The sequence below is a fragment of the Colius striatus genome, chromosome 2, assembly GCF_028858725.1.
Source record: "Colius striatus isolate bColStr4 chromosome 2, bColStr4.1.hap1, whole genome shotgun sequence".
Taxonomy (NCBI): domain Eukaryota; kingdom Metazoa; phylum Chordata; class Aves; order Coliiformes; family Coliidae; genus Colius; species Colius striatus.
The window spans coordinates 95,006,116-95,028,957 of record NC_084760.1 but is presented as its reverse complement, the minus strand read 5'-3'; the positions used below and the strand labels follow the sequence as shown (position 1 = coordinate 95,028,957).

Here is a 22,842-nt window from a genome sequence, read left to right as displayed (position 1 = left end):
GGAGTCAATAGTATAGCACCAGGGCTAAGATTTGAGAATGGCTGCATACAGAATGTAAGAGAGATCAAACTCATACCTTGCATATAAAACTTCTGATTTATTTAAATCAGTAAAAAAAAAAAAAAATCTCAAAGTTGAGTATAGTTTTGTAAAGCAATTGTATTCCATAAACGTTGTATTAATGAAAAATAGAAAGGGTGTCCAAAAAACTTTTAATTAAAAAAAAGTATTAAAAAAAAAAAGGTGGTGATCCAAACTCTCTTTCCTGCATACCAAAGTTGGTCTTAATCTCATACTTGTAATACAAATTTAAGGTAAACACCTTATTTGCAAGAGTCCTGTATGTTGATTGTACTGAAGAGAATCTTTTAGCTCTCTGTAGTCATGAGTTCATGTTACAGAACCGTAAATCACTTCTGGAGAAGGTCTGTTTCTTGAGTACAACACTCATTTTGCTGCAGCATCCTTAGGGCAGCATGAGAATCCTTTAGCAGCTGCAGTTTTTAGGTGGGGTTGTGTTTGCAATGAGTCTTCTGAGGACCACAGCCTTATGCAAAGCTGGGAGATATGGTGTGGCAGGATGCCAGGTCACGTTCCACAACTTCAGAGGGGCCTGGTTTATGGGGAAGGATGCTTTGGTGGTTCCATGTCCAGTTAGCATATGTGTGAGGAGGTTTCCAGCTTGAATACTAGGTGAAGCCTTGTTCCATGTGCTGCTGTAGCTCTTGCACCACAGCATTTGCTGTTTGGGGAGTGTAAGTAAATACTTGCTTTTATCATCCATCATGGATGCTGGTAAATTTCAGCATGAAATCATAAAGAGATAAAACGATTGTAGTTGCTGAGCAAAAGCTGTAGTAGCTGTCCTCCCACTCTGTTACTTTTCGTCTTCAGAACTACATTTAGGCATACGAAGTGCTCAATTTTTTGCTGTCATGTTGCTGGTTTGTATCTATTCTGAGTGGTTACTGCCAGCAGAACAGATAAACCCAAAATGCATGCAAAAATGTCCTTGTATTTTCATAGAGTTGGGAGAGAACTACACTCTGATGAAGGCCTGAAGAAATTGCTTTGCTGACGATACTCACAGTATTTCCCTGGTGATTTTCCAACTTGATAGGTGTTGGTGCATCTGCCTGTGTGGTTACAAGGTGGATCTGTTGACACCTCTCAGCTGTTCACTTGTGAGTATGGCTGCTTTGCCACCTCATGCTCACAAACCCCTGACAATCCAAATCATGTCTTCTCTGTGAGTTACTTCTTTATATTCAAACCCTCACCTTAAACATAACAATTAAGGGTTCCTTGTGTCTGTGGCATAAGATGGCACTGAACTTGCTGAAGGATGGTTGTGATTAAGGCGCTAGGCTAAAACTCAGGAGTTCAGTGTCCAATTGGGCCCCTTGTACAGCATAAGATGAGCATCAGTTACCCCATCATGAAGGTGGGCAGAAAAGGTTAAAAATCCCGTGTAAAGGTGAAGTGTCCAGATACCACTATTATGAAAAAAGCGTAGGAAAAATTAAACCTACTCCAATCAAAATAGGACTACAAATGGCTTTTTCTTTTTCCTGGATCTTGTTCTGTAATAAAGTTGCACATTAAAACACATCAAATTAAATTAGTTAAAATAAATTAAATAAAAATTGCACCTTAATTGTGATGATAAATTAGTTAGGTGTGCGAGATCCAGTAAATTCTGAAACTGTGTTCTAGTGGGTGCTGTACAAATTAATCGACTGCAAGTAACTTGTGTTTTTATTAATGAGAATCTTTCTAGACTCTTCACTGAAATTAGAAAAAAACCCCTCAAAATGCATAAATCAGAAGGAATATAAACCTGTTTTGGGGAGGATTCTCTATGGCAGTGTTCTCTTTTATGAAAAAACAAAAAATACATGTCCTTAGGTGCTTCAGGATTTATAATGTTTTTTGACTGGGCTATTATAAAACTACTCTAATCCGGATTAAGCCTTGCACCATGGAAACTGGAGGTGATGAGATTATGTGGTAAGCAAAGGTGATTTCAAAGATCAAAGCCTTTTTGAGGGAATAAGATCCCTAATTTTACTCCTTTAAGACAGGCTATTTTGTTTTAACTTGCATTTGGCCGTATTCTCTCTCTGGATGTTGATAAATACCTAGTGTAAAGATGTGGCTTTGCCGAGGCAGTGTTTTTGCAGTAAAACTCAGCTCCCCTCTGAAAATGTCACAATAGCCACTTTTTACCTAACTGAACCTGTATTGCCTCCTGAATAAATAAAGTGTCAGATAATGATAATTTCTGGTAGTTTTTGAACTCCTTTATCTCAACAGTGAAACAAAAGTCTTGGTTGCAAGGCCTGTCTCTACCAAACCAACTTGCCTCAGACTCACCCAGCTGCAAAGCGTTTGTTTTGCTCAGTGACGATCTCTGGAGTTAAATCGTGAAATGCAACCCAAAGGAGAAGCAGCTGGCTGATATTCATTAGATCTCTGATGTTTCATTTGATGATTGGGTCCAGTTGGGGTTTTTAAATGCGATGCCATTCCCTTGTGAGAAAAAATGAAGCCATGTTTTGGAGGCTTGGGTAAGGTGTCTCCGGGAGCTGTAGTCTTGCTGGTGCCTCTGCCTTGGTGGGAGCTCCTGCTGTCAGTCCCTCTGCAGCCCCTGGCCCACGATGTAGAGCTCGGGCTGCGAAGCGGATCTGTTGGCGTCTTTGATCTCAGGAACGCAAGGGCTATTCCAAGAGTCTCCTGCTTTTCTAGTGCTCTCCTCCAAGCTGCAGAAGGAAAGATGCTTAAGCTAAGAGGCTAATGTATCGTGACTTTTTAAACCAGCACTGATCAGGCAATGTTAACCCAGGAAGCACAAATGCTGCATGCTGCTCTCCGTCTCCTCCTATACACATGCTCCTTATGTGCACCATCCAGAGTTTATTCCTGTGATGCCAAATCAAAACTGTCACCTCTCAAAACTCTTTTGGGAAGCAAAAGTTTTGTATATTTAACAGGGGATCAGTGTGAATCTGGGTTCACTTGCAGATACAGACAGATTTGAGTGAAAAGTCTTTATGCAGACTCCACTGGGAGAAGGGTCCTACTGCAGTTATACCTCTGCTTGGCCTGGTTACAGTGTGTATGTACATTTCTGAGTGTGCCAGCACAGCTGTGGGACGGGTATTCTGGTAGTATAAATCTGCCACTCTGGAAACCGGAGAACTGAGACACGGAAAAAGGAAAGGATGTTCCTTAGGTCGTACTGGCAATCTCTAGGGACACAGGGATTTAATATGAGCCAAGATTGATTATAGCAGTGGAGCTACTCATGAATATCTCACACCATGGGCCTTCGTGCTGAAATGTGCCCAGTGTTGTTGTAACTAATTAAAGCAGTTTGAGCTCAACATGGGGCAATATTACAGAGTTATCTGGGAACCATTACCATATTTTAAGTACATAAACTGCTAAACTGAATTAGCTTTCAGACAGAGACAGTTATGTTCCTATTTTGACTGACAGGACTTTAATGAACTGTTGACTGAAGAGATTTGTGATACATGACCAGTCACAAAACTAATCCAGGTTCAAATATCCCCCAACTGCAGAAGGCCCTCCTTGAGCAATACCTTAAAGGCCTTTAATCTTCTACCTGCTCTACCTCTTGCAAAATTACAAGTCTCAATGAAATATTATTTTGTTTAACTGCACATACAGAAATTCTATTACAGATTGACAGATTCTGTGAGCAGAGCGATTGTACATATTATGCTTTGACAAGATGCCAACAACTGCTGAGTGCTGTCAAATGACCAAGCTTAGAAACCAGCAAAGTTAGCTCAGTGTTTCCATTCCTAGGCTACCCAAAAGGGAACCAGTTGTACTGACTTGAGCACTGAAACCTGAAGCTGAAACTTGTCCTAGGACTACGCAGAAAAGCTCTCCACCCCTTGTTAGGGCTAATGATGTTGTGAGTCCTGATACTCCTCAGAGCTCAGGAGGGCAGGAGATATGCTTGGAAAAGGAGTGTTTTTGCCTTCTAGGGGAGTGATGAGGATGCAAGAGACAAGCAAATGCATGCACAGCACTGACATTTAATGCTCTGTAACGCTAGCTAGCAAGATCAGATGGAAGCTGCCCCTTGAATTTTGGTGTTTCTGCTAAAACAGGGTGGGTGGGAGAGGAGACTCGGCTGCCTGATGAGGAACATGTTGCTTGTACAAGCTCCTGTCAGGTTATCTTCAGCAATCTGCTTCTGGATGTTTTGATTGGGCATGGGAAAAGGGAGGGATACATCCCAGAGTTTGGGAGCATGTGAGAAACTGGCTAACTCTCTGATTTTCAAAATGTTTTGCCTATCAAAGAGTGATGCTATTGCAAGTTTGTCTCCTTTCCCTTCTTCCACTACTGCTTGAAGCTGCCAATAACACACACAAACTCCATGCAGACAAACAAAATAAAAAGCACTGCTATACTTGGAGAGGGGAACTAGAGCAAGGGAACGAATAAAGAAGAGGAGACTGAGAGCTGGGTGGGAAGAGCTTGTGAATTCCAGATCAGATGCAGACATGACCAGAACAAGGATATTTAGATATACAATACCTAGTTCAGGGAGACATTTTGAAATTTCCCTCAATTAGCTGAATGAATTGCAAAGCACAGGAAGCCCTGGGTGCTTAACAAAGGAGAAAGATGGCTCAGAGTGCAATGGCTTGTCTCTTACAACCTCTGTTGTAAGAGCAGGGGGTCGGCATCTGCGCATGGGGATGTGGTGCTCACAGCTGTGGTGACCACTCTGGTCCTCAGCAGGAGGAGGTGGCCAGCAGTGATGTGAGGGGCTCTCAAAGCTGTTTGCCTCATCCTGATCCCTAAAATGATCCTCCTCTGTGCGTCAGCACGTTTGCTGTGATATTTGTACTAGGCCATTCAACACAAGGTCTCTAAAAGTTTACTCTGGGCAGCTTATTTTAAGTGTAAGGAAACATGAAACATGCCTCTTAAATCAGGGCATGGGGTAATCAATGTGCTAAATTTCCCTTTTGCTGACATTGATAGAAATTTGGCCTAACTCAGTAGGACTACTTTTGGTGTCCATTTGTATAAACAGTAAGCTCAATTTGGCTCAGGATATATTTTGTTCTTCCAAAATCCTGTGCATCGTAACACCTAAGATATATCTATTTTTTTTTTTCATGAAAGGGATGATTTTATTTACAGTGAGTTTTTTATTACCCTCTATGCTCTGACAGACTACAATAGAAAGATAACATACTTAATTGAAGCATAAATTAGCTAACCATTTGTAATAGACTGTTTTTAAAACTGATCCACAAAACTGCCAGGGCTTTCATCTTGCAAGGTTTGACATAAAGCCTCCTTTGAAAAGCTTTCTTTCTGCTAGCAGGCACTAGAGCAGACAAACCTGACTTCACACAGTACATAACAACAGGAAACCCAGTAAGAATGTACAGGACTTCTAGGAAATCTCCAAATGTCAGAATATAATGCGATATTGGAACTGAGAATGACAAACAGTTTGCATTTCCCAGTGATTTCTGCATGTTTTCTTCAGCACGTTCCTCTATTGTCAGTCTTGGAAACACGGTCCTTATTTTGGTTTTGGGGAGGGAATGCTTGCACTCCTGACTTCACTATCCACAACTGTCCCTGTAGTCACAGTGCACTGAGCGCTCACGGAATTACAAGTGCCATTTTATCTTCTGTTAGGGTTGCCCTTGCAATTCCTACACATGGGGATGGCCCATGAGATTTCAGCTGGGCAAGAGTAAAAATGCTCCTCACATGAGGACAGGTTACCAGAGCAGGGTCTTAATCCTCTTGCATAGCTTAGAGATTAATGGATTTAAACATCCTGAGATTCTAAGAAACTAGAATAACAACACATTGTACTTCCAGGCTATTACACTCATCTTTGAGTATTCCCAAATACTCATTTCTCTTTCCTGGCTTTGTGATTTCTTTTTTAAGTGGTAGAGAACATTTAAAGATAAGACCAGGTTTTTACAAAATGTCTACCAATAGCTCCAAACATGGAATTGGTGTGTGATGATGCTTCAGTTTCTTTAAGCTGACTTTTTCAGAGCAATGAGTCTCCAGTAGTCGTGGGAGGGGTTTTTTTTCCACTTTGAAAACTGGGCTTGGGCGCTGGACCCATCAGACTTGAAATTAGCACCTAGATCTTAAAGCCTACAAGAGAAGCTCAACATTTCAAGTGATAGTTATGTCCATACAGATCCTTGCCTATGCATTATCTGCCCATCACTCTTGCTGATTTGAAACATGCTAATACAGATTTCAGATGAAGAGCTGACTGGCATAGAGACTCAACTGAAGAGTTTACTGGCATAGAGGCTGACATTAGGAATGATACCCTTTCTCCTTGTTCATGCCTTCTCATAGTTATTTAAAGGTGTTTTTAACCTGAAGGTTACTTCAGAGCTTTTAAGAATTGAACGTGGATGTCCTTAGTCCCCATGCAAATAAGGAGGGGTTTCTGTGCCACGAAATGGACTCTGAATTTTCCCTGGGCTGCCCATCACAGCAAATGTGTAAATGGTTTGAGCAAGCCATGGAAACTTATCTCTTCCCTTTATTCAGGCTGACAGTCTACCGTGATCTGGGGCAAGACAAGACAAAACTAGACTAGACTAGGCTAGATTAGACTAGAGTATTTCAGTCGGAAGGAACCTAAACCAATCATCTAGTCCAACTACAATGTTATCTTTGTCCAGCCATCTGTTCTGCATATGAACAGGGCAGTTTTCTGGGAAATCTCGTTAAAGACATTAAATTCCCATCAGGACTTTAGAAAACTAAGGCAGAGCTTTCTTGGCCTAAAGTGTAAAGTTTCTTACCTTGCATGGTTAAGCGCAGGGTCACTGGCAGCTGTTACAGGAGCCGGAAGACGAAACTGGAGACCTGGTCGGCGGTCAGAGAAACTTCTCCTCACGAATGGCTGAGGATAGGCGGCACTCAGGGATAGCTTTCTGGTCCGGTCTCCAGGCTGCTGGAAAAGCAGACTGCTCCTTTGGGAGAGCAGTGAAGCTTCAGGCTGTCTGGTCACCTCTGCAACAGGTTTGGTGGGTACTACTAGAGGTCTGGCTTCAAATAAGGAAGAGGTGACTGGGCAAAATATTGAACGGATGTTGCTGCCTCTCTTGGAGGAGGAGAGCTGGTGCTCATCCCCAGCATCCAGCCCAGCTCTTGGCCCCTTGTAGGAGCGGGATGGGGAAGTTGGTGGAGAGGGAGTGATGGGGAAGGGAGGGGGGCTTGCATCGCGGCAGTAGGCTGGAGAGCCTCCCAGCCGGTGTGGCGTTGGTGAGCTTTGCTTGTGCCCCGTGGGAGGGCTGAGTGTTTTTCGCTGGGGTGGTGGAGAAGACAGCTTCTTCTGCGTGGGTGGGCTGGGCATCCTGGGGCTAGATGGGGGGCTGGGTTTCCTCTGCATGGTGGGTGAGCTTGGTTGCAGGTTGCTAACATCCTGCAGTGAGTGTCTGTGGTGTGCTGGGGGGCTGAAAAGCCGTTTCTCAGTTGATGGAGAAGGAGGAAGAGTTCTTGTTGGGGAGACCCTCCTGGCAAATGCTGAGCCTTTTTCATTTCTCCTGAGCGAATCGGGAGAACCGTGCTTCTGGTACTGCGCTGAAGTCACAGGTGAATTGGGTTCTTTGCTCTCTGAGCTGTTGTTGTGTGATTTTGAAACCCCACTGGGATTTTGAAGAGGAATAATTTTATGGGTTTGCTTGTACAAATCTGCAGCTTCTTTTCTCTGGGTTGCCAATATCTCCTCCTGGCTAGGGATGCGCGTGTTGGTAGGGTTGAGCTCCAGAGAGTACCTTTGCAGTTTCTCGTCCCCTGCTCCGGTACTCCTTAGACATTTATTAGCGATGGCACTGGGGCCGCTGATATTTTTACTTGGCAGTAAGTCAATGGACTGAAGGGAGGCTTTCATTTTTGGAGAAACTTGTGATCTCTTAGCAGCACGAAATTGTGTTTTGGCGGGCTTTTTGGCATCTTCCAAAGAGTTTCCTTGTGTTCTTGCAGTATCTTCAGGCTCAGGTAAGTCAAAACAAATGTCCATTAACATTTCAGGTGGCGGTGGTGGCAGGTTCTCAATGTCTTCATCAGTCTCTTGCTTTGTGTCCTGGCTTAATTCTGCAGCTGGTGCAGGAGAAAAGGCATTTGGAAAGTTCGAAGCAGCTTTATCAGTGTTTGAAGGGTTTGTGTCTTCCACCGGCGAAACACGGTGTTTAAGATTTAAAGGTGCGAGGCCTCTCTGAAAGGGAATGGTGGGTGGGATGACTGGGAGTCCAAATTTTCTGACACATTTTATTGGTCCTAACGATCTTAAAGGTGCAGCTTTCACGAGATCGTCAGTAGGACTGAACGTTTCAATAAGCTTCTTGACAGACTGTCGGGGGGCACAGCTGCTGCCACTGAGCATTTGTGGTTCAGGAGGCTCCTTTTCTTTGCCTCCTGATGTCTCCTGGATGAGCACAGTAGCTCTTAAAGGCTTCTTGTCTCCTTTCTCATCCAGCTGATGGGCAGGATTTTGGTCAATCATAAACAAAGGGACTTTATCCTGGTTAGGCAGGATGCTGAAATTTTTTGAGAGGCATGCCTTCAGTTTGCTAGAGGACCTAGATGGAATTTGCTCATCTTGAAAGTGAGCTGCTGTTCTTGATTTCCAAGGCTCCAGGTTGTTATCTGTACCCTTCTTTCCATAAAACATTTCCAGCCTTTTGCTGAGCTCTTTTTGAGTTCTCTGAAGCTCTAGGAGGGTTGGGTCTTCTGCCTGGCTTCTGAGGGACTCCTCTGACCTGGACCGTTGTTGTTTCCCAAAGGTTTTCTGGCTGCCTGTTGCTGTACTAGGCCGTGCTGTTAGGCCTGCTCTTCCACTCTCATCCTCTATCCATTCTTTACGCTTGGATTTAGCTGGGACAAACTTGATTTTTTCACTGATGGCATCTTTCATCTTGAGAATAATTTCCTCTGTGTCTGCATTCTCTGTCCTCTTGATGGACTGCCTTTGTGTGGCTGCAGGTGAAGACAGAGGCCTCTTTGGCAGAGCATCCGTCCCCATTTCTGATAAACTTGTATTGTCGTCATCCTCCCCCAGGGTGCTCTCTTCATTGTCATCATCATCAGAAGGAAAATCTGTCGATTCACAGATTTTGAAATGTTCACCTTCCTGAGTAGAGTCAGACTGGAAGGAGTTATAGGAATGGCTTTTTCTCAAGCTCATGTATTGGGGCACAGTAGAAATGCTTTCTGATACTCCACCCTGATGAGAAGTCACTTCCTTACTCTGTACGGATGAAGAAAAGATATCTTTAAAATCCCTTTCAAGTGCACAGTCGTGGGATGCGGTTGTGCCTGCTGACACTGTCCCATCACGCTTGTGCTCCACTGCCCTGATGTGCTTTTGGGACAGATGCCCACATGCGCAGGAATCACAGCTTGCTTGTCCTCCATGCTGGCTGACAGCAATGAAGTCTTTGAGGGATTCGTTGTCCGCACCAATGCCACTGTCCTCAGAATAGAAAGTCCTGTCATCACCGTGGGACTGAGTGGAACCCACTGCTGAGGCTTCAAGCAGCCTTATTGTCCGTAGCAGGCGCTCATCAAAGCTTTGCTTTGCTTTCAGTTTTCCTTCCAAGTTACTGGCAGCAGACTGCAGGTAGCTGCATGTCTCTTGCAGGGCACCGGAGGTGAGGGAGGACACTGTCCCACTCAGTAACTGCATCTTATTGACCGTGTACTGCAGTAGTTGCTGAAGAAGATCAGGGTGCTCCTTCAAACCACCTTTTCCTGCTGGCCATGCTAGATTCCCACCTACGTCTTTGAGAAGGTTTTCCCCATCATTGGCAATTTCTTCCAAGAGCTGGTTGATTTCATCAAAGCGAAGCACGAGAAAGCTTACCATCTGCTGTAGGAAGAGCTGAGTCTGGGTAGCCTGGTTGGCCATGTGAAGTATAGTTTCATACTTGGAGAGGTTGGGATTTAAGTAGGCGTATGCACTCTGATGAGCCTTAACCAGCAGTTCTGGGAAATCTACCTTCTTCTCTGTCTCGCACAGGGCCAAAATGGGCTTTTCTTTGATTTTGCTAGATCGGCCTTGCTTTGTCAGCTTTTGATTTTTCTGCTTCTTTCCTTTCTTTGGGATTTGCTTAGCATTGCTTTCATTCTTGTCATCCCAAATGAAAGCTGACGCTTCTGATTCACAGGAGCTTTGCTTTCTGATCTGTATGGCCTCAGTGATGTGTTTTTGAGACTCTATCAGTTCGGACATAGCAACTTCAGCATCTGTGGCTGTCCTCTCAATTTTCTTGTTTTCCCTGGAAGTCTGAGGATCTGAATGGGCTTTGGAAGATGACTGAAAGCTATCATTTTTGTCCTGTTCTAATAGTTTATCTTCCTTTTCTCCCAGGTGGTCTTGCCTCTGTATCCCAGATTGGTGGAATTCATCAACACTGTAGCAAGATGAGCCTTTAACTAGCAGAGGGATTCCTTTATCTCCTGGATCAACACGCAAAATACTTCTGGGTTTATTCAAAGCCTTAAGACCGCTTCTTGCAATAGTATTAGCAATCTCATTGTGAGAAGGTGTGCAGCCCATCCTTCCTCTGTCTTTAGGTTTATTTTTGATTAAAAATCCAGATAAACTAGGGAAAACATAACAAAGAATCAAACTCACTGTTTCATCCCGAACTGCAGACTGGGCTGGTTCTCACGACTTTTCCATCACAACCTCATTTTGTTGTCAGTTTTCATTGTTGCTAGCCTTGAGATCTCACGTGCTTATTCCCTCAGATCTGCTCTTCAAGTCATGTACTATTCCATTGTACGTTCTAACTCAGGTTTTCTTCTTCAATTCAGAAAAACGAGTGTGAAAGGTCTGCTGGATTTAGAGCTAATGGATTAGGAGGACTTGTGTCTTGACAGATGTCCACTACGAATAAGATTTTAAGCTCATTAGGGTAAGCAGGCACCAGCCAGTCAGCACCCCTATTATATTTATAAAGGCAGATTTTTTTCCCTGCACTATACTGGGAGATAGAAGGACTTGGTACTTGTCCCTCCTTTTTTACCTTGTTGCAAAAACATAACATACAATAGTATGCAGAGACCCAAAAGAAGAGACTCTCTTTTGAAGCCTTTTTGAAGGGAAACTACTTGAACAGGTGCATAGATAACACTAGATATTCCTTAACCAAGAGAAAGTTGACCTTGACCAAGAATGTGCCCATTGGAGAGTACAAGACATAAAATCAAATGGGCTAGAGGTGCTTGTTACACTTCTGCCTTCAGAGTCTTCAGAATTTCCCCCTACTTTCAAGTGACAAGCTTTTTACTTTTTCCTCTTACAAACTTACAGACATACAGACTTACTTCCTCTTACAGACTTACGAACAAGATTTTGATTTTTTTCCTTTTCCTCAGGTGATCATTCTTGGAAAGTAGTTTTTTCTCTTCTAGGTAGCTTACAGTATTTGTAGAATAAGTTTTGCTTATGTTGTTAAGATGGTGTCTGCACCTAGTGGATCTAAACTGTAGAATTTCAGATTAAAAAAAAATAATAAATGAAAATCCATTTATTTCCTTCCTCTGAGTCTTGGGATAAAACTTGAAGTCACAGAAGTGACTTACTTACTTTTATTACTTTTTCATCAGTTCTCCTAATTGCAAGAATTTATGGGTTAAAACTCTAAGAAAAAAACCTAACAAATAACAAATGTAGACCCATTTCTGGAAAAAAAACCCCAAATCAAACCAAACCCCCAAAACCCTGCTGTTTGAATCACATCTGAAGTCAGGACAGAATAGTACCACTCTGAAATAGAAATGAAAGAAACCAAAACAGGAATTGGATGAAGTGGAAGATATTTATCTTTTTGAGTATTTATTTATGAAGGGTGGTATGTGGATGAGGGTGGTAATTGCAATTACTCCCAATTTCCCTCTTCATTACTCAGACTGGTCTAAATATATTTGTCTTTTAGTTTCCAGCTTCCGCTTTTCTAATGAAGGTGGCCATTTCTCAGTGTCACAAAGGTTACAGACCACAGTGGCCAAGTCTAACACTAGCTCGAAGTCTACTGTTTCTCTCTAGCGATATGGTTTCTAACTGTGTGGTCACAGGTATCTCATCCGATTCCCAAAAATCTTTGCATGCTGTCCAGCCTATAAAACATGCTCAGACTGTAAAGATCTGCTTACACAATTGATTCACTGGTGCTGAACTGCAATAGCTGAATATCTGCATGGAAAGTTATCATCTGTGGCCTTATTGTTCAAATATCTTCTTCTGTTCCACAGAGGCAGCAAATTACTTTTTTTTACAGGATACAAGTCATGACAGTGATTCCCAGGAAAATTTTTAACACTCTGTGTATTTGCTCTAAAGTATTTTCTTCTGGAACACATAAATTGTACTTAATAGACATGTTGGCACTGTCATTTCCCTTGGTGCTTTTCTGGAAAGCTTCAAGTAATTACTTCTTGGCTCTGCTTCTTGCAAGTCATGTAGCTCACTCCCTGGCTGGTTCTGTGCCTCGCCGTGATGTGGTTTCTATACAGTGGTCCCAACTCTGTTTGCATTCCCTTTTAGGTATATATCTAATGTGTTCAAGTGGAGAAAGGGAGCAGATTTAGGCAGCTGCTTCATTCTAGTGATCCTAAAGCTCAGGATGCTGTAGCTCTCCATGGTAGCCAAGGAAGACACAGTAGATCAAGCAACTAACTACTGTTTAGTAGTTAGCAACTAACTACTGTTTAGTAACTACATGTTTACGTAGCTGTATAATATTTGTTTTACAAAATCTCTTGTGACTTTTCTTCAAAAAGCAACTCCAACAGCTCTATTGTTTGCATGGGCAATTTTGATAATTAACTCGATGTGAGTTGTCTGCTGTATTTGGGCAGTTCTTTTCCTTCATTTTTTCCTTCAATTTTACAGTCATGTCATTTTTGTTTGTATGTTTTTTTTCCTGTTATTTTGAGGCCATGTAGTAACATCTCATGGGAAATATAGGCATGGTTAAAAAAACCTCCAAAGTCCTGGTTTAATATTATTTATTATGTAGTCATTTATTATTATAAACATTAATATTAAACCAATATTCAGTTTATTATGTATTTATTATTAAAATAAATACATAAATAGAGATCCATAATAAATAAATAAATAGAGATCCAGGGTCACAGAAAACATGTTTTCATGAGGCACCTGGTTTATCTTAAATTCAATTGCAGTCTGCATGTATATGCAATCTGACTGTTCAATGTTGTGCCAGATCTTTTACCTTCTGTGAGAGATTAACAACTTTAATGCACCTGTTTCTAACTCCTTATGAAACTGTATTTTCCTCATCAATATTCTTGTTACCATGTAGTTATATATTGCTTTGCATGTCTGAGTCACTTGAAAATGCCAAATGCTTTATCTCATGGAGAATGATAAGGAAAATGCTTTGCCTTGTAGTCATGCAACAAAAGAAGACAAAATAGGTAAGTTCTACAGTGGTTGAAGAGAAGATCGATGAGGAGAAAGACAAAGAAATATTTCTGAGTGTAATTTCTAATCTGTAATTCATGATTGCTATACATTGGTGTCATTCCTGGTGCAGTTACTACAGGAATGTATCTTGTTTCACAAAGCAGAACAATGTTTGCAGAACATGAGATGGAAAGAGTTAGTCACTTTCAAATAGATGCCCAAGTGTTGTTGCCTGTGTACTTAGTGGCTCGAGCAATTTTACAAGTACCTCAGGTGAACACAGAGCTGTATTTGAGGAACAGACCATAGGAAAGCACCATAAAAAGATAAATAATGGCTAAAGGAGGCCTTCCTTTCCTTGTGGACTGTTTGTACATTGCCTTTGCTCTTCCTTTCTGTATACTTTCTTCCAGCAGCTAAAATTGTCAGTATTGTAATTTGGAGGGAGCTGCCAGGTCACATAACACTCAAATACTGACAGCCATAGCACATGCAACAGATCATAGAATCATAGGATCATAGAATTATAGAATCATAGAATGGTGAGGGTTGGAAGAGACCTTTAGAGATCATCTAGTCCAACTCCTCTGCAGAAGCTGGTCCACCTAGATCAGGTCACATAGGAACATGTCCAGGCAGGTCTTGAAGACCTCCAAGGAAGGAAACTCCACAACCCCTCTAGACAGTCTGTGCCAGGGCTCCCTCACCCACACAGTAAAACAGTTTTTTCTTATGTTTCAGTGGAACTTTTTGTGTTCCAGCTTCATCCTACTACCCCTGATCACCTTGGTGGCCCTGTGCTGTACCCTCTCCAGATGTTCTCTGTCCCTCTTGAGCTGAGCAGCCCAGAACTGGAGACAAGACTCCAGATGAGGCCTCACCGGGGCAGAGTAGAGGGGGAGAAGAACCTCCCTTGACCTGCTGGCCACACTCTTCTTGATGCATCCCAGGATGTCATTGGCCGCCTTGGCCACGAGGGCACATTGCTGGCTCAGGTTCAGTTTATTATCAACCAAGACTCCCATGTCTCTCTCTGCAGAGCTGCTCTCCATCAGGTCAATCCTTAGCCTGTACTGGTGCATGGGGTTGTTCCTTCCCAGATGCAGAACTCTGCACTTGTCCTTGTTGAACCTCATGAGGTTCCTCTGTGCCCAACTCTCAAGCTGGTCGAGATCCCACTGAATGGCAGCACAGCCTTCTGGGGAATCAGCCAGTCCTCCCAGTTTGGTGTCATCAGGGAATTTGCTGAGGGTACACTCTGTCCCCTCATTCAGGTGGTTGATGAAGATGTTGAACAAGACTGGTCCCAGAACCAATCCCTGTGGAACTCCACTGGCCACAGGCCTCCAACTCGATTCTGTGCCATTGATCACCACCCTCTGGGCTCTGTCATTCAGCCAGCTCTCGATCCACCTCACTGTCCACTCATCCAAGCCATACTGTGATGATGAAGAGCAAAGTCTTGTCTGAAAGTGGCACTTTTAAGTGCCCTAGAAGAGGGAAGCATAAGGCTTGAACCTGGTCAGAGATGTGTGCTACTCAGCCCCCAGAGGTGCTACCAATGCCATAACCACAACATGGATTTTACTGCCTTATTGAAGGAAGAGTCATCTGATTAAAATCTGTGTAAAATTTCAGTGTCAAACTAGTAACATAAGCTTAAAAGTTATGGATTCAAGGCAAAATGATAATGCGGGACTGCTTTTGAAACGTTGCAGGCTGTCAAACTGGAATTGTGCATGAATGCTCCTGCCGGCTTTTAAAATTTAAGGTTTGTATTTGTGTATGACTTCTGGGGAAACTAAATTTTTGCTCACTGAGGAGTTATGGAGAGCTTGAGTGGTAACAACTCTAAAGAGCTACTTTACCCTGAAAGAAACCTAAGTCTTTTTTTTTTTTGTATCACCAAATTGAATGTAACCAGGGAGCTGTTCCTATTTCTTGGCCTACATATCACTAAATAAACAAGAAATTGCTGCTTTTTATTTCAGCTCCTCCTGCAGAGCTGACACTGTTTTGGGAGATACAGTAGGTTCTCTCTCTCCTTTCTGTAATGACTAACAGAAATACTTACAAAGCTTCATCCTGTTTTCTCTGTGGAAACCTGTTGACAATAGAAAGGAATAGGAATATCATGAAGGACATCTACTTGCAAGGAATTAGATGAAACCAGTGAGTCTATACAGAACCTTTATTAGTGGTGATGGTGCAAGCGAAAGATGAAATTCATTCCGATTCTGGGCCAAGGATGAACCTTTCAGAGTTGGGTGTCTGAAGCTTTACTCATGCCTTCTCTTTCTTTTTTTTATTTCTAAGTACTTTGCTCCAGACTGCATGAGACAATAGATACGACCTCAATGCTTTCAGAAACCTGTTTTGTAGAAACTAGGTACTTTTTTTTTTTTGAACAGCAACAGGACAAGAAAAAAACAGTTGTTGAAAACAGGTAGGAAACTATTTCTCTAGTCCAGCAAAAATAGTTTATAAAGGAATTAACAGGAAGAAATAGAAGTAAAAAAAATTAAAGAGAGTAATTTAGGTGGGTTTCGCCTGCACAGGGCTGTTGGTACACTGAGGTGATCCAAAGGTGTCAAGAAAAATTATATGACCACGTGAGTTCAGTAATAGTTTTGTGAGATATATTTACATTTGTCTACTAATGTTGGAATGTGTATTCTGACCACTTAGTCATAGTTTCTCTTTGTTATGAAATCCACGGCTATTTAAAAGCTTGCTCTCTGTTGTAACTAAAACATTCACTGCTGGTTTCAGTGGTTAAGACAGTGACTGCCCAAAGGTAAAAGAAGAGTCAGGACCAAGAACTGTGTGAAATAGCATAAAACTTTAAGTATAGATTTCCAGTTATTCAAATCTGGAAAAAAGGAAAGGAGCCCATCCCATTCATCTGGACAGTGGTTGCATCAGTTTTCACAAGTGGAAGCAGGTTTGTGCTTGTGGAACAAGTTCATGGAAAGCAAGTTTCGACCAGATTGAGAGCCTGGCAATTTAACAGGCAGGCAGTGGTTTCTGATATTTCTCAGGGAAGGTGGTAGCCTTGATTTAGGATCAAACAGTGATGTCCAGGAGGTTTGTATTCCTGAAAAACACCCCAAGATGCTCTAGAAAAGGGTGCAGCTATTTAGCTTCATGCCTCTTCCAGTTTATAGTAGGTTCCCTCCCAGTAAGTGTCCCAGGGTTTCTCAGAAAACTGAGATAAATGCAGCATTTCTCCTGGCTTCCTCTCTCATTGTGTCTCAAACCAAAGCATGGGCACCGATAGCTGTGTGGAACCGGGTCAGGCCTGCAGGCAGCCTGGAGCCTGGTGGCTGCTGCCCAGTGGTATGGTGTGCTGGCCCAGCCATCCTGGCGTGAGTCCTGACCCTGGCCTGAGTGCAGCAGGCATTTGTTTTGGAGAGAAGATCATCTCCTTTCATCACCTGGGCACTAACGAGAGAGGTGCTGAAGTGCTAGGCTTGAAGCTGTGGATCCAGAAGCAGTGCATATGATCTGAGAAGCTGTGAGTTGGCACACCTAGCAGAAACTGGAAAGCGCAACTAACGTGGCGGGGCTCCAGCTGATGCTTGGAGAAAGGAAGGGTGACATGTCCCTCAGGAAATAATGGGTAAGGCTGAAAAGACTGACAGTGACTGGTAGCCCTTTCTGCAGGAGAGAAATGTCCTGAATGCAGAGGAATACAACTTTCTTAGTTCAGACCCAGCTCTGAGGGTAGCTCTTGGAGTATCCAATGTCTTTTGAACATCCTTGCTGTCCTGAAGTCACACTGAAAGCCCTATGTAAGTGTGCCACTCTCAGAACCTCTCCACTGCCTTAATCCTTGCCCAAGCGATTCTACTTGAATCTACAGTATCTTCCAATGCCATTTAAATGATCCCTTTCCTCTGACCTACAAGTTTGTGAAGACGAAGGAACTGGTTAGTAATGCTCTATTTCTGCCCAAAAGAGAAAACAAGAAGTGAAATAATATTTTAGTTAAAATGGGCTTATTATTCACAAGCACTGTTTCCCCATCTTCCTCCCAAGGTGCTCAGAGCTGCTGCAGCCCATTGTTCTGAGTTCTCCAGGTGTTCAACAGCTTCACTGCCCATGGCAGCACCGAATGAGTCACACAGGATAGGCTGAACAGACTTTTAGTTAGACTCATATCCTGACATGTAAGACTGGCTAAAAAACAAATTGTGAAAAAGTACAGAATGAAGTTTAAAGATTTTTACAAACATTTCCATTGCAGGGCCTAGGGTGGAAGTCAGGACAGGCAGGGGTCTTGTCAGGCAATGGCGTTCAGTCCCCTTTGTGGTTGCAGCACTAAGTCACAGGATTCACTCTCAGCTACATTGTTTGGGTTTTGCCTTTACGGCTCCAACCAAAAGGATGTTTTAGAGCCTGAGATGTTTTGTTTGGTGCTTGCTTTCATTTTCTAGCATAAAAGTATTCACACAGAGTTTTATGCTCATATTCTACATTACCTTTGGATTTACAGACCATTTGTCATGGTTTATGGCAGATGGCAAACATACCCTCTGCCTCAGCTTTCATTTTGCTGCATTAAACAGGCCATGCTCTGCTAACCTCCCCAAATAGACCACTCTTTTCCTCAACTGTGCTAGGAAATAATCTCTGGACATGCTATATTAGCTGCCTCTCCCTGAAGAAGAGTGGTCAGAACTGTGTGCAGTTTCCCAAGGAAATGGCAGAAGCTGCTGGCATGAACATTTTCATGCCACAACTCTCCAGCTCTGTATCCTAAGATGAGTGTTTGTTTTTTATGTCATTGCATCATATTGGTAATGATGTTCATTGTGTAGCTGTCGACTACAATCACATCTTTCTCTTCCTTAGTCACCTTAAGATGATCCTGTGCATCAGTCTTATTAGTTCACTCCTTTTTAACAGAAATCATTATTTTTTTAAAATGTTTTCTGTTTCATTTTCTGCCAGAATCATTCCAGGAAAATATGAAACAAATATTAATTCCAAGAATAATACTGTGGGCTGTCATTGGTAACCTCCCTCAGCCCAGTACTTTCCATTCAGCTGTACTCAACATTGTTTCCCTGGTGCTTGTGCTGCACCTCCATTGAAGTTCTCTTAAATTCAAGTCGTCTCCAGAATTGCTAATAATTTCCATTTCAGGCACTTCGCTGAAGTCTGTTATTCTGTGTCAGCCATAAAACCTTTTCTTTACTCAAAATATCAAGCATCTCACAAAAGGCAGACATCAACTGCCAGTACTAAGCTCAATGTGATTTGCCTTACATCTTTGGTTATACTTCACACTTTCTTTTCTAAAGTACCCTTGAGGTGAAAGTAGCAGGCCTGCTTTTTCCTGGATGACAATTTTTCTTGGAAGAATTACCTTAGTTTTTCTCTGGCCATCTGGTATTATGTTTACTATCATGACTGCAAGTCCGTGTTCTACGTTTTTAGTGTTTAAGTCTCTGGGATCTCAGAGCACTTGCAGCTCTTGCTTTTCCCAGTATTTCAGTCAAGGTAATTTCCACATGCATTGTCATTATTTGCCCTGCCTGCCCCCGCTCTTCCAATATTATTGCTGGGAAAATAACAAAAACTTTATTATAAGCATCAGTTATATTTAACTGAGACACACATTGAGCATAAAAATATAGCAGGACTTATCCTTGAAGACAAAACTTGAGGTTTCATCCATGCCAAGTTCCCCTCAATTAGCCTGGGCTCAAGCTGCAGGAAAATGGGTTTACCCCTGTATGGGCTTCTTGGAGATTACCAATCTTTGGATTTAGGTCTTAATTAGGTTTACAGCACTGGATAAGCACCTCTTGAAAAGCCTTCTTAGAAGTGGCTACTTTCATTCCTCCAACTGGTCACTGCGTAACTGGGAAGTCCGGATTTTTGAGTTCAGAGCTTGAACCTACCACTAATCATGCGTGTCCTTAAGCAAGACCTGTCATGCAGCTGTCGGTGCATGAACATTCTCCGGCGCTGAAGTGCTCATGAATATCTGGCACCTTAAATGCTGTTCAGACGTTCCGTGCCGCTGCCCCTCCTCGCTCCCCGCCTTCCCCTCCCAGCCGTACCTCCTATCTTACCCCTGGTTTTCTTTGGGTGTGGAGCATGGGAATTACTTCCCTGCATACCCACAGACCAAAGCTGCCTGGTCTGCACACCGCTGGCCTTTAGTTCTCCCCTAGCCTGCTTTCTGCGGGCCGCTCAGGGCCGTCGCAGCTGGGACACCCGCGCGGTGTGACCGCCGGAAGGCGGGGCGGGTGAAGCTCCGACAGATCCGCCCCCCGCCTCGCCCCCGACTCCCACCCTGGGCGAGCGCAAGGCTTCCAGACACCTCGGCCAGAACAGCACCTCCAGCTGTGTTTAACCGGGGGTATGCTTAGACACAAACATCCCGGCGAGCTGCCCCAACACGCGCCGCTGCGGCACCGCAGCCTGCGCTCACCTCAGCGCGTACCGAGCGGCCGCCCAACACGGGCCGCTCGGCACCGCCCGCCCGCGGCGAGGGGGCGGGGCCGCAGGGCGGCGCTGGCCGCTGATAGGCCGCTGGGCGAGGGGGCGGGACCTCAGAGGCGCGGGGGCGGGGCGAGCGCGGGGGCTGGGGCCTCGCTCGTTCCTTCGGCTGCGGGCGGGCGCAGGAGGGCCCAGGAGCGCCCGCCGCGCCCCTGCCCGCGGAGAGCAGGTACGGATGGGAACGGGGGTGGGTGGGCAGCCGCGGCCCCGCATCTCCCGTACAGGAGCGGCGTGGGGACCGGTGACCTCCCGGTGCTCTCCCGCTTTCCTTCCGGGCGGGTTGGCGGCGTAGGTGCCGCCGCAGCGGGCGGGCCGCAGCCGGCGCCGGCCCCGGTCCCAGCCCCCGCCAAAGCCGTTCTGCGCTGCGGAGCGATCCCCTCCGCCTCCGCACCTGATGGGGCGGTGGGTCCGAGCGGCGAGGCGGGAGTAGCGGCGGGGAACGGCGGGGAACGGCGGGGGCGGGGAGGCGCGGTGGCCTCGCGCGGCGGCCGCGGCTCGCCGAGGTGGTGCGGCGTTCCCCTTCCCGCTAAGGTGGCGGCCACCGCGCCTGGGACCCCCTGGCTCCCCCTGATCAGCGCCCCGGGCGCCGTCTGTGGGAAAGGCGAGACGGGAAGCTTTGACCGAGCAGAGCCGAGCTGGACAGCTCTGAAACTGGACCTGTCTTAAACTTTCAGCTTGTCAAAACAAAGTGCCGTGTTGCAACAGAGCTCTTCTTCACACCAGTTGACAAACCGGTCTTGATTGTGCCTGTATACGCCTAACATGTCTGCCACTCGTGCTGTAAATGTTACGGAGACAGCAAGTAGTGTGTGTGCAAGAGGCTTCTTCTCTGAACTTCATTTTTCCTCTTGAGCACATAGAAGTACTCAGAAGTAATCAATTATACATAGTTATTGTCCAAATGAGCATCACTTTCAGCTGTCAAAGCCCTGGCACAATTGTATTCCATCACTTGAAGTGCTGTAGCATTTGCAAATTTTTTATAGCACTTGCAGGAAAACTTTGTGCTTTAACACCAATTGCAAATTACAAAATCTGGCGTACGTGAAGAAATTGGATCCTGTATTTGTGCTTTTTAAAAAAACGTTATCGATATGCAGGTGTACCATACACTTTTCTGTGATGTATCTGGAAACCTGTAGTTGCCCCATTCAGTGGTCTGATGATGCCTTCAAAATTTATTTTTTTTTTCCCCTCCACGGTATTTCTGTTTATCATTTTTGAGTTTAATTCAGTTAGAAGGTAGAATGACTGCCAAATAAGTGTGATACTCTCTGCGATGTTAAACTGTACTTTGTGATAGTTGGACAATGCTATTGAATGGGAAAATTCCAACCTTTCTTTTGAATTTCTCTGTTTCTTTCTGTCTGTCTAAACTTATCCCACTAATGTAGGGAAATCATTGCACTGATGGAAGACCTTGCATTCCATTTCACCAGGACATCCCACCTGAGTCTGTATGTCTTCGATATTAATATCTCAGGCAGTTTCGGTTTTGCTTGAAACAGAAGTCATTAGGAGGACAGTGTCTTTGTCTTTTCCCTTTCTTTTCAATAGCTTTCAACCTTTTGCTTTCCTTTTGCTTTTCCAGAGATGTGTGTGGGATGTTAACTGATTGTGATATTCTTATACCTGAACGAGCAGTCTCTGGAGGTAGTCATGGGTGCAGAACGTGTTGCTGCCTTGACTTTAAATGGTTCGGTACAGTGTCACGACAGGGTAATATATTTCTAGATGCAAATTAAAATCCCATGCTGTAAGGATGTGCACACTTAGGTCAGGGGGTGTTGACACTAGTGTCAACTTGAAGCCATTCTTTATGGAGTCAGGTTGGCATATGCACTGTAGTGCTTGGGTCTTCATATCTCCCATCGAGTAACATGGGTCCTTTCCTGCCTGTTTTGCTCTGGCAGATTGTGCTGAATTCTTTTCATTCATGTGACAGATTGTGTTCTCCCCTCTTGCCCCTCAGAGTAAAAGGTGCCCTGGATACTTGCAAACAGATTTTTTTTTCTGTTAGATCTCATGCTCTGTGTGCAATAAACTGTCTTTTTTTGGTATTGATTTTCAAAAGTCTCTGCTGATTTCTAGTTTCTGCAACTTCTGTCATCGTAGTTTACAAATCTGACCTCTTCCTGTTTCCTTCTGCTCAGTCAGGTTTGGCCTCTTTATGCTGTGGGGTTATTTTTTGTTTCTTGCTTTTTCAGTGTTGTCTTGACAACACTGTGCAAAATGCTTCTAATTCCTTTCCTGTCTTTTTCTAACTTAACTGGTTCAGCTATCATCTCTTTTGTACTCATGCATATTATTGTTCCTTTTCCTGCGAGTGTCCGATGTGCTACTTGTCAAAAACTGTTGTGGGTTCATGTGTTTTACAAAGCTTTGTTTTGTTTTGCCATAGTCTCTGAACAAATAGCAGACGTTAGCAATTCCATTTCACTGTTGCCCTGCAGAAGAGATTTAATTAGTCACTTGAAGCTTAAGAGACTTTCTAGTCCCTCATACAAGAAAGCCATTGATGTTGTGTTCATGATGACTATAAAGCCATTCAAAATGTAAACTCTTAACTTTTCCTCACTAGATGAAAATAATAATTGAAATAATTAGTGATATTTTTGGCCTTGTTGAATCTAAGAATGCCTAAGCCGATGCAATTTGATAATGCCGTGGGAAGAAATAGTGCTGCCCTTCCCAGCAGCCTCCTTCATGATCCTCCCTCTGTGCCAGCACATGCATTTGTACAGTTGCATAAGACTGAGGATATAAGCTAGTTGGAGAAAAAAGAGTGTTTTTCATGTGGACCTCTTTTCCATGTTGAGGACAGGGTGAGCTGT

The 22,842-nt window shown here is 43.8% G+C and overlaps 2 protein-coding genes across 2 annotated transcripts in view; one reads left to right on the top strand and one right to left on the bottom strand.

The window, feature by feature from the left end:
- Positions 1–2,632: 2,632 nt before the first annotated feature.
- On the bottom strand, positions 2,633–10,612 carry PCARE (photoreceptor cilium actin regulator). The gene is made up of 2 exons (XM_010198372.2): positions 6,855–10,612; positions 2,633–2,762 (listed from the first exon to the last, which is right to left on the bottom strand). The coding sequence occupies exons 1-2, from the start codon at positions 10,610–10,612 to the stop codon at positions 2,633–2,635; spliced, it is 3,888 nt and encodes a 1,295-aa protein (XP_010196674.2).
- Positions 10,613–20,086: 9,474 nt separating this feature from the next.
- Positions 20,087–22,842, top strand: part of CLIP4 (CAP-Gly domain containing linker protein family member 4) — a 36,208-nt gene continuing 33,452 nt past the window's right edge. The window contains exon 1 of the mRNA XM_061990178.1: positions 20,087–20,177. The gene's annotated coding sequence lies outside the window, so the exon portion shown is untranslated. The remainder of the gene's footprint in view (positions 20,178–22,842) is intronic.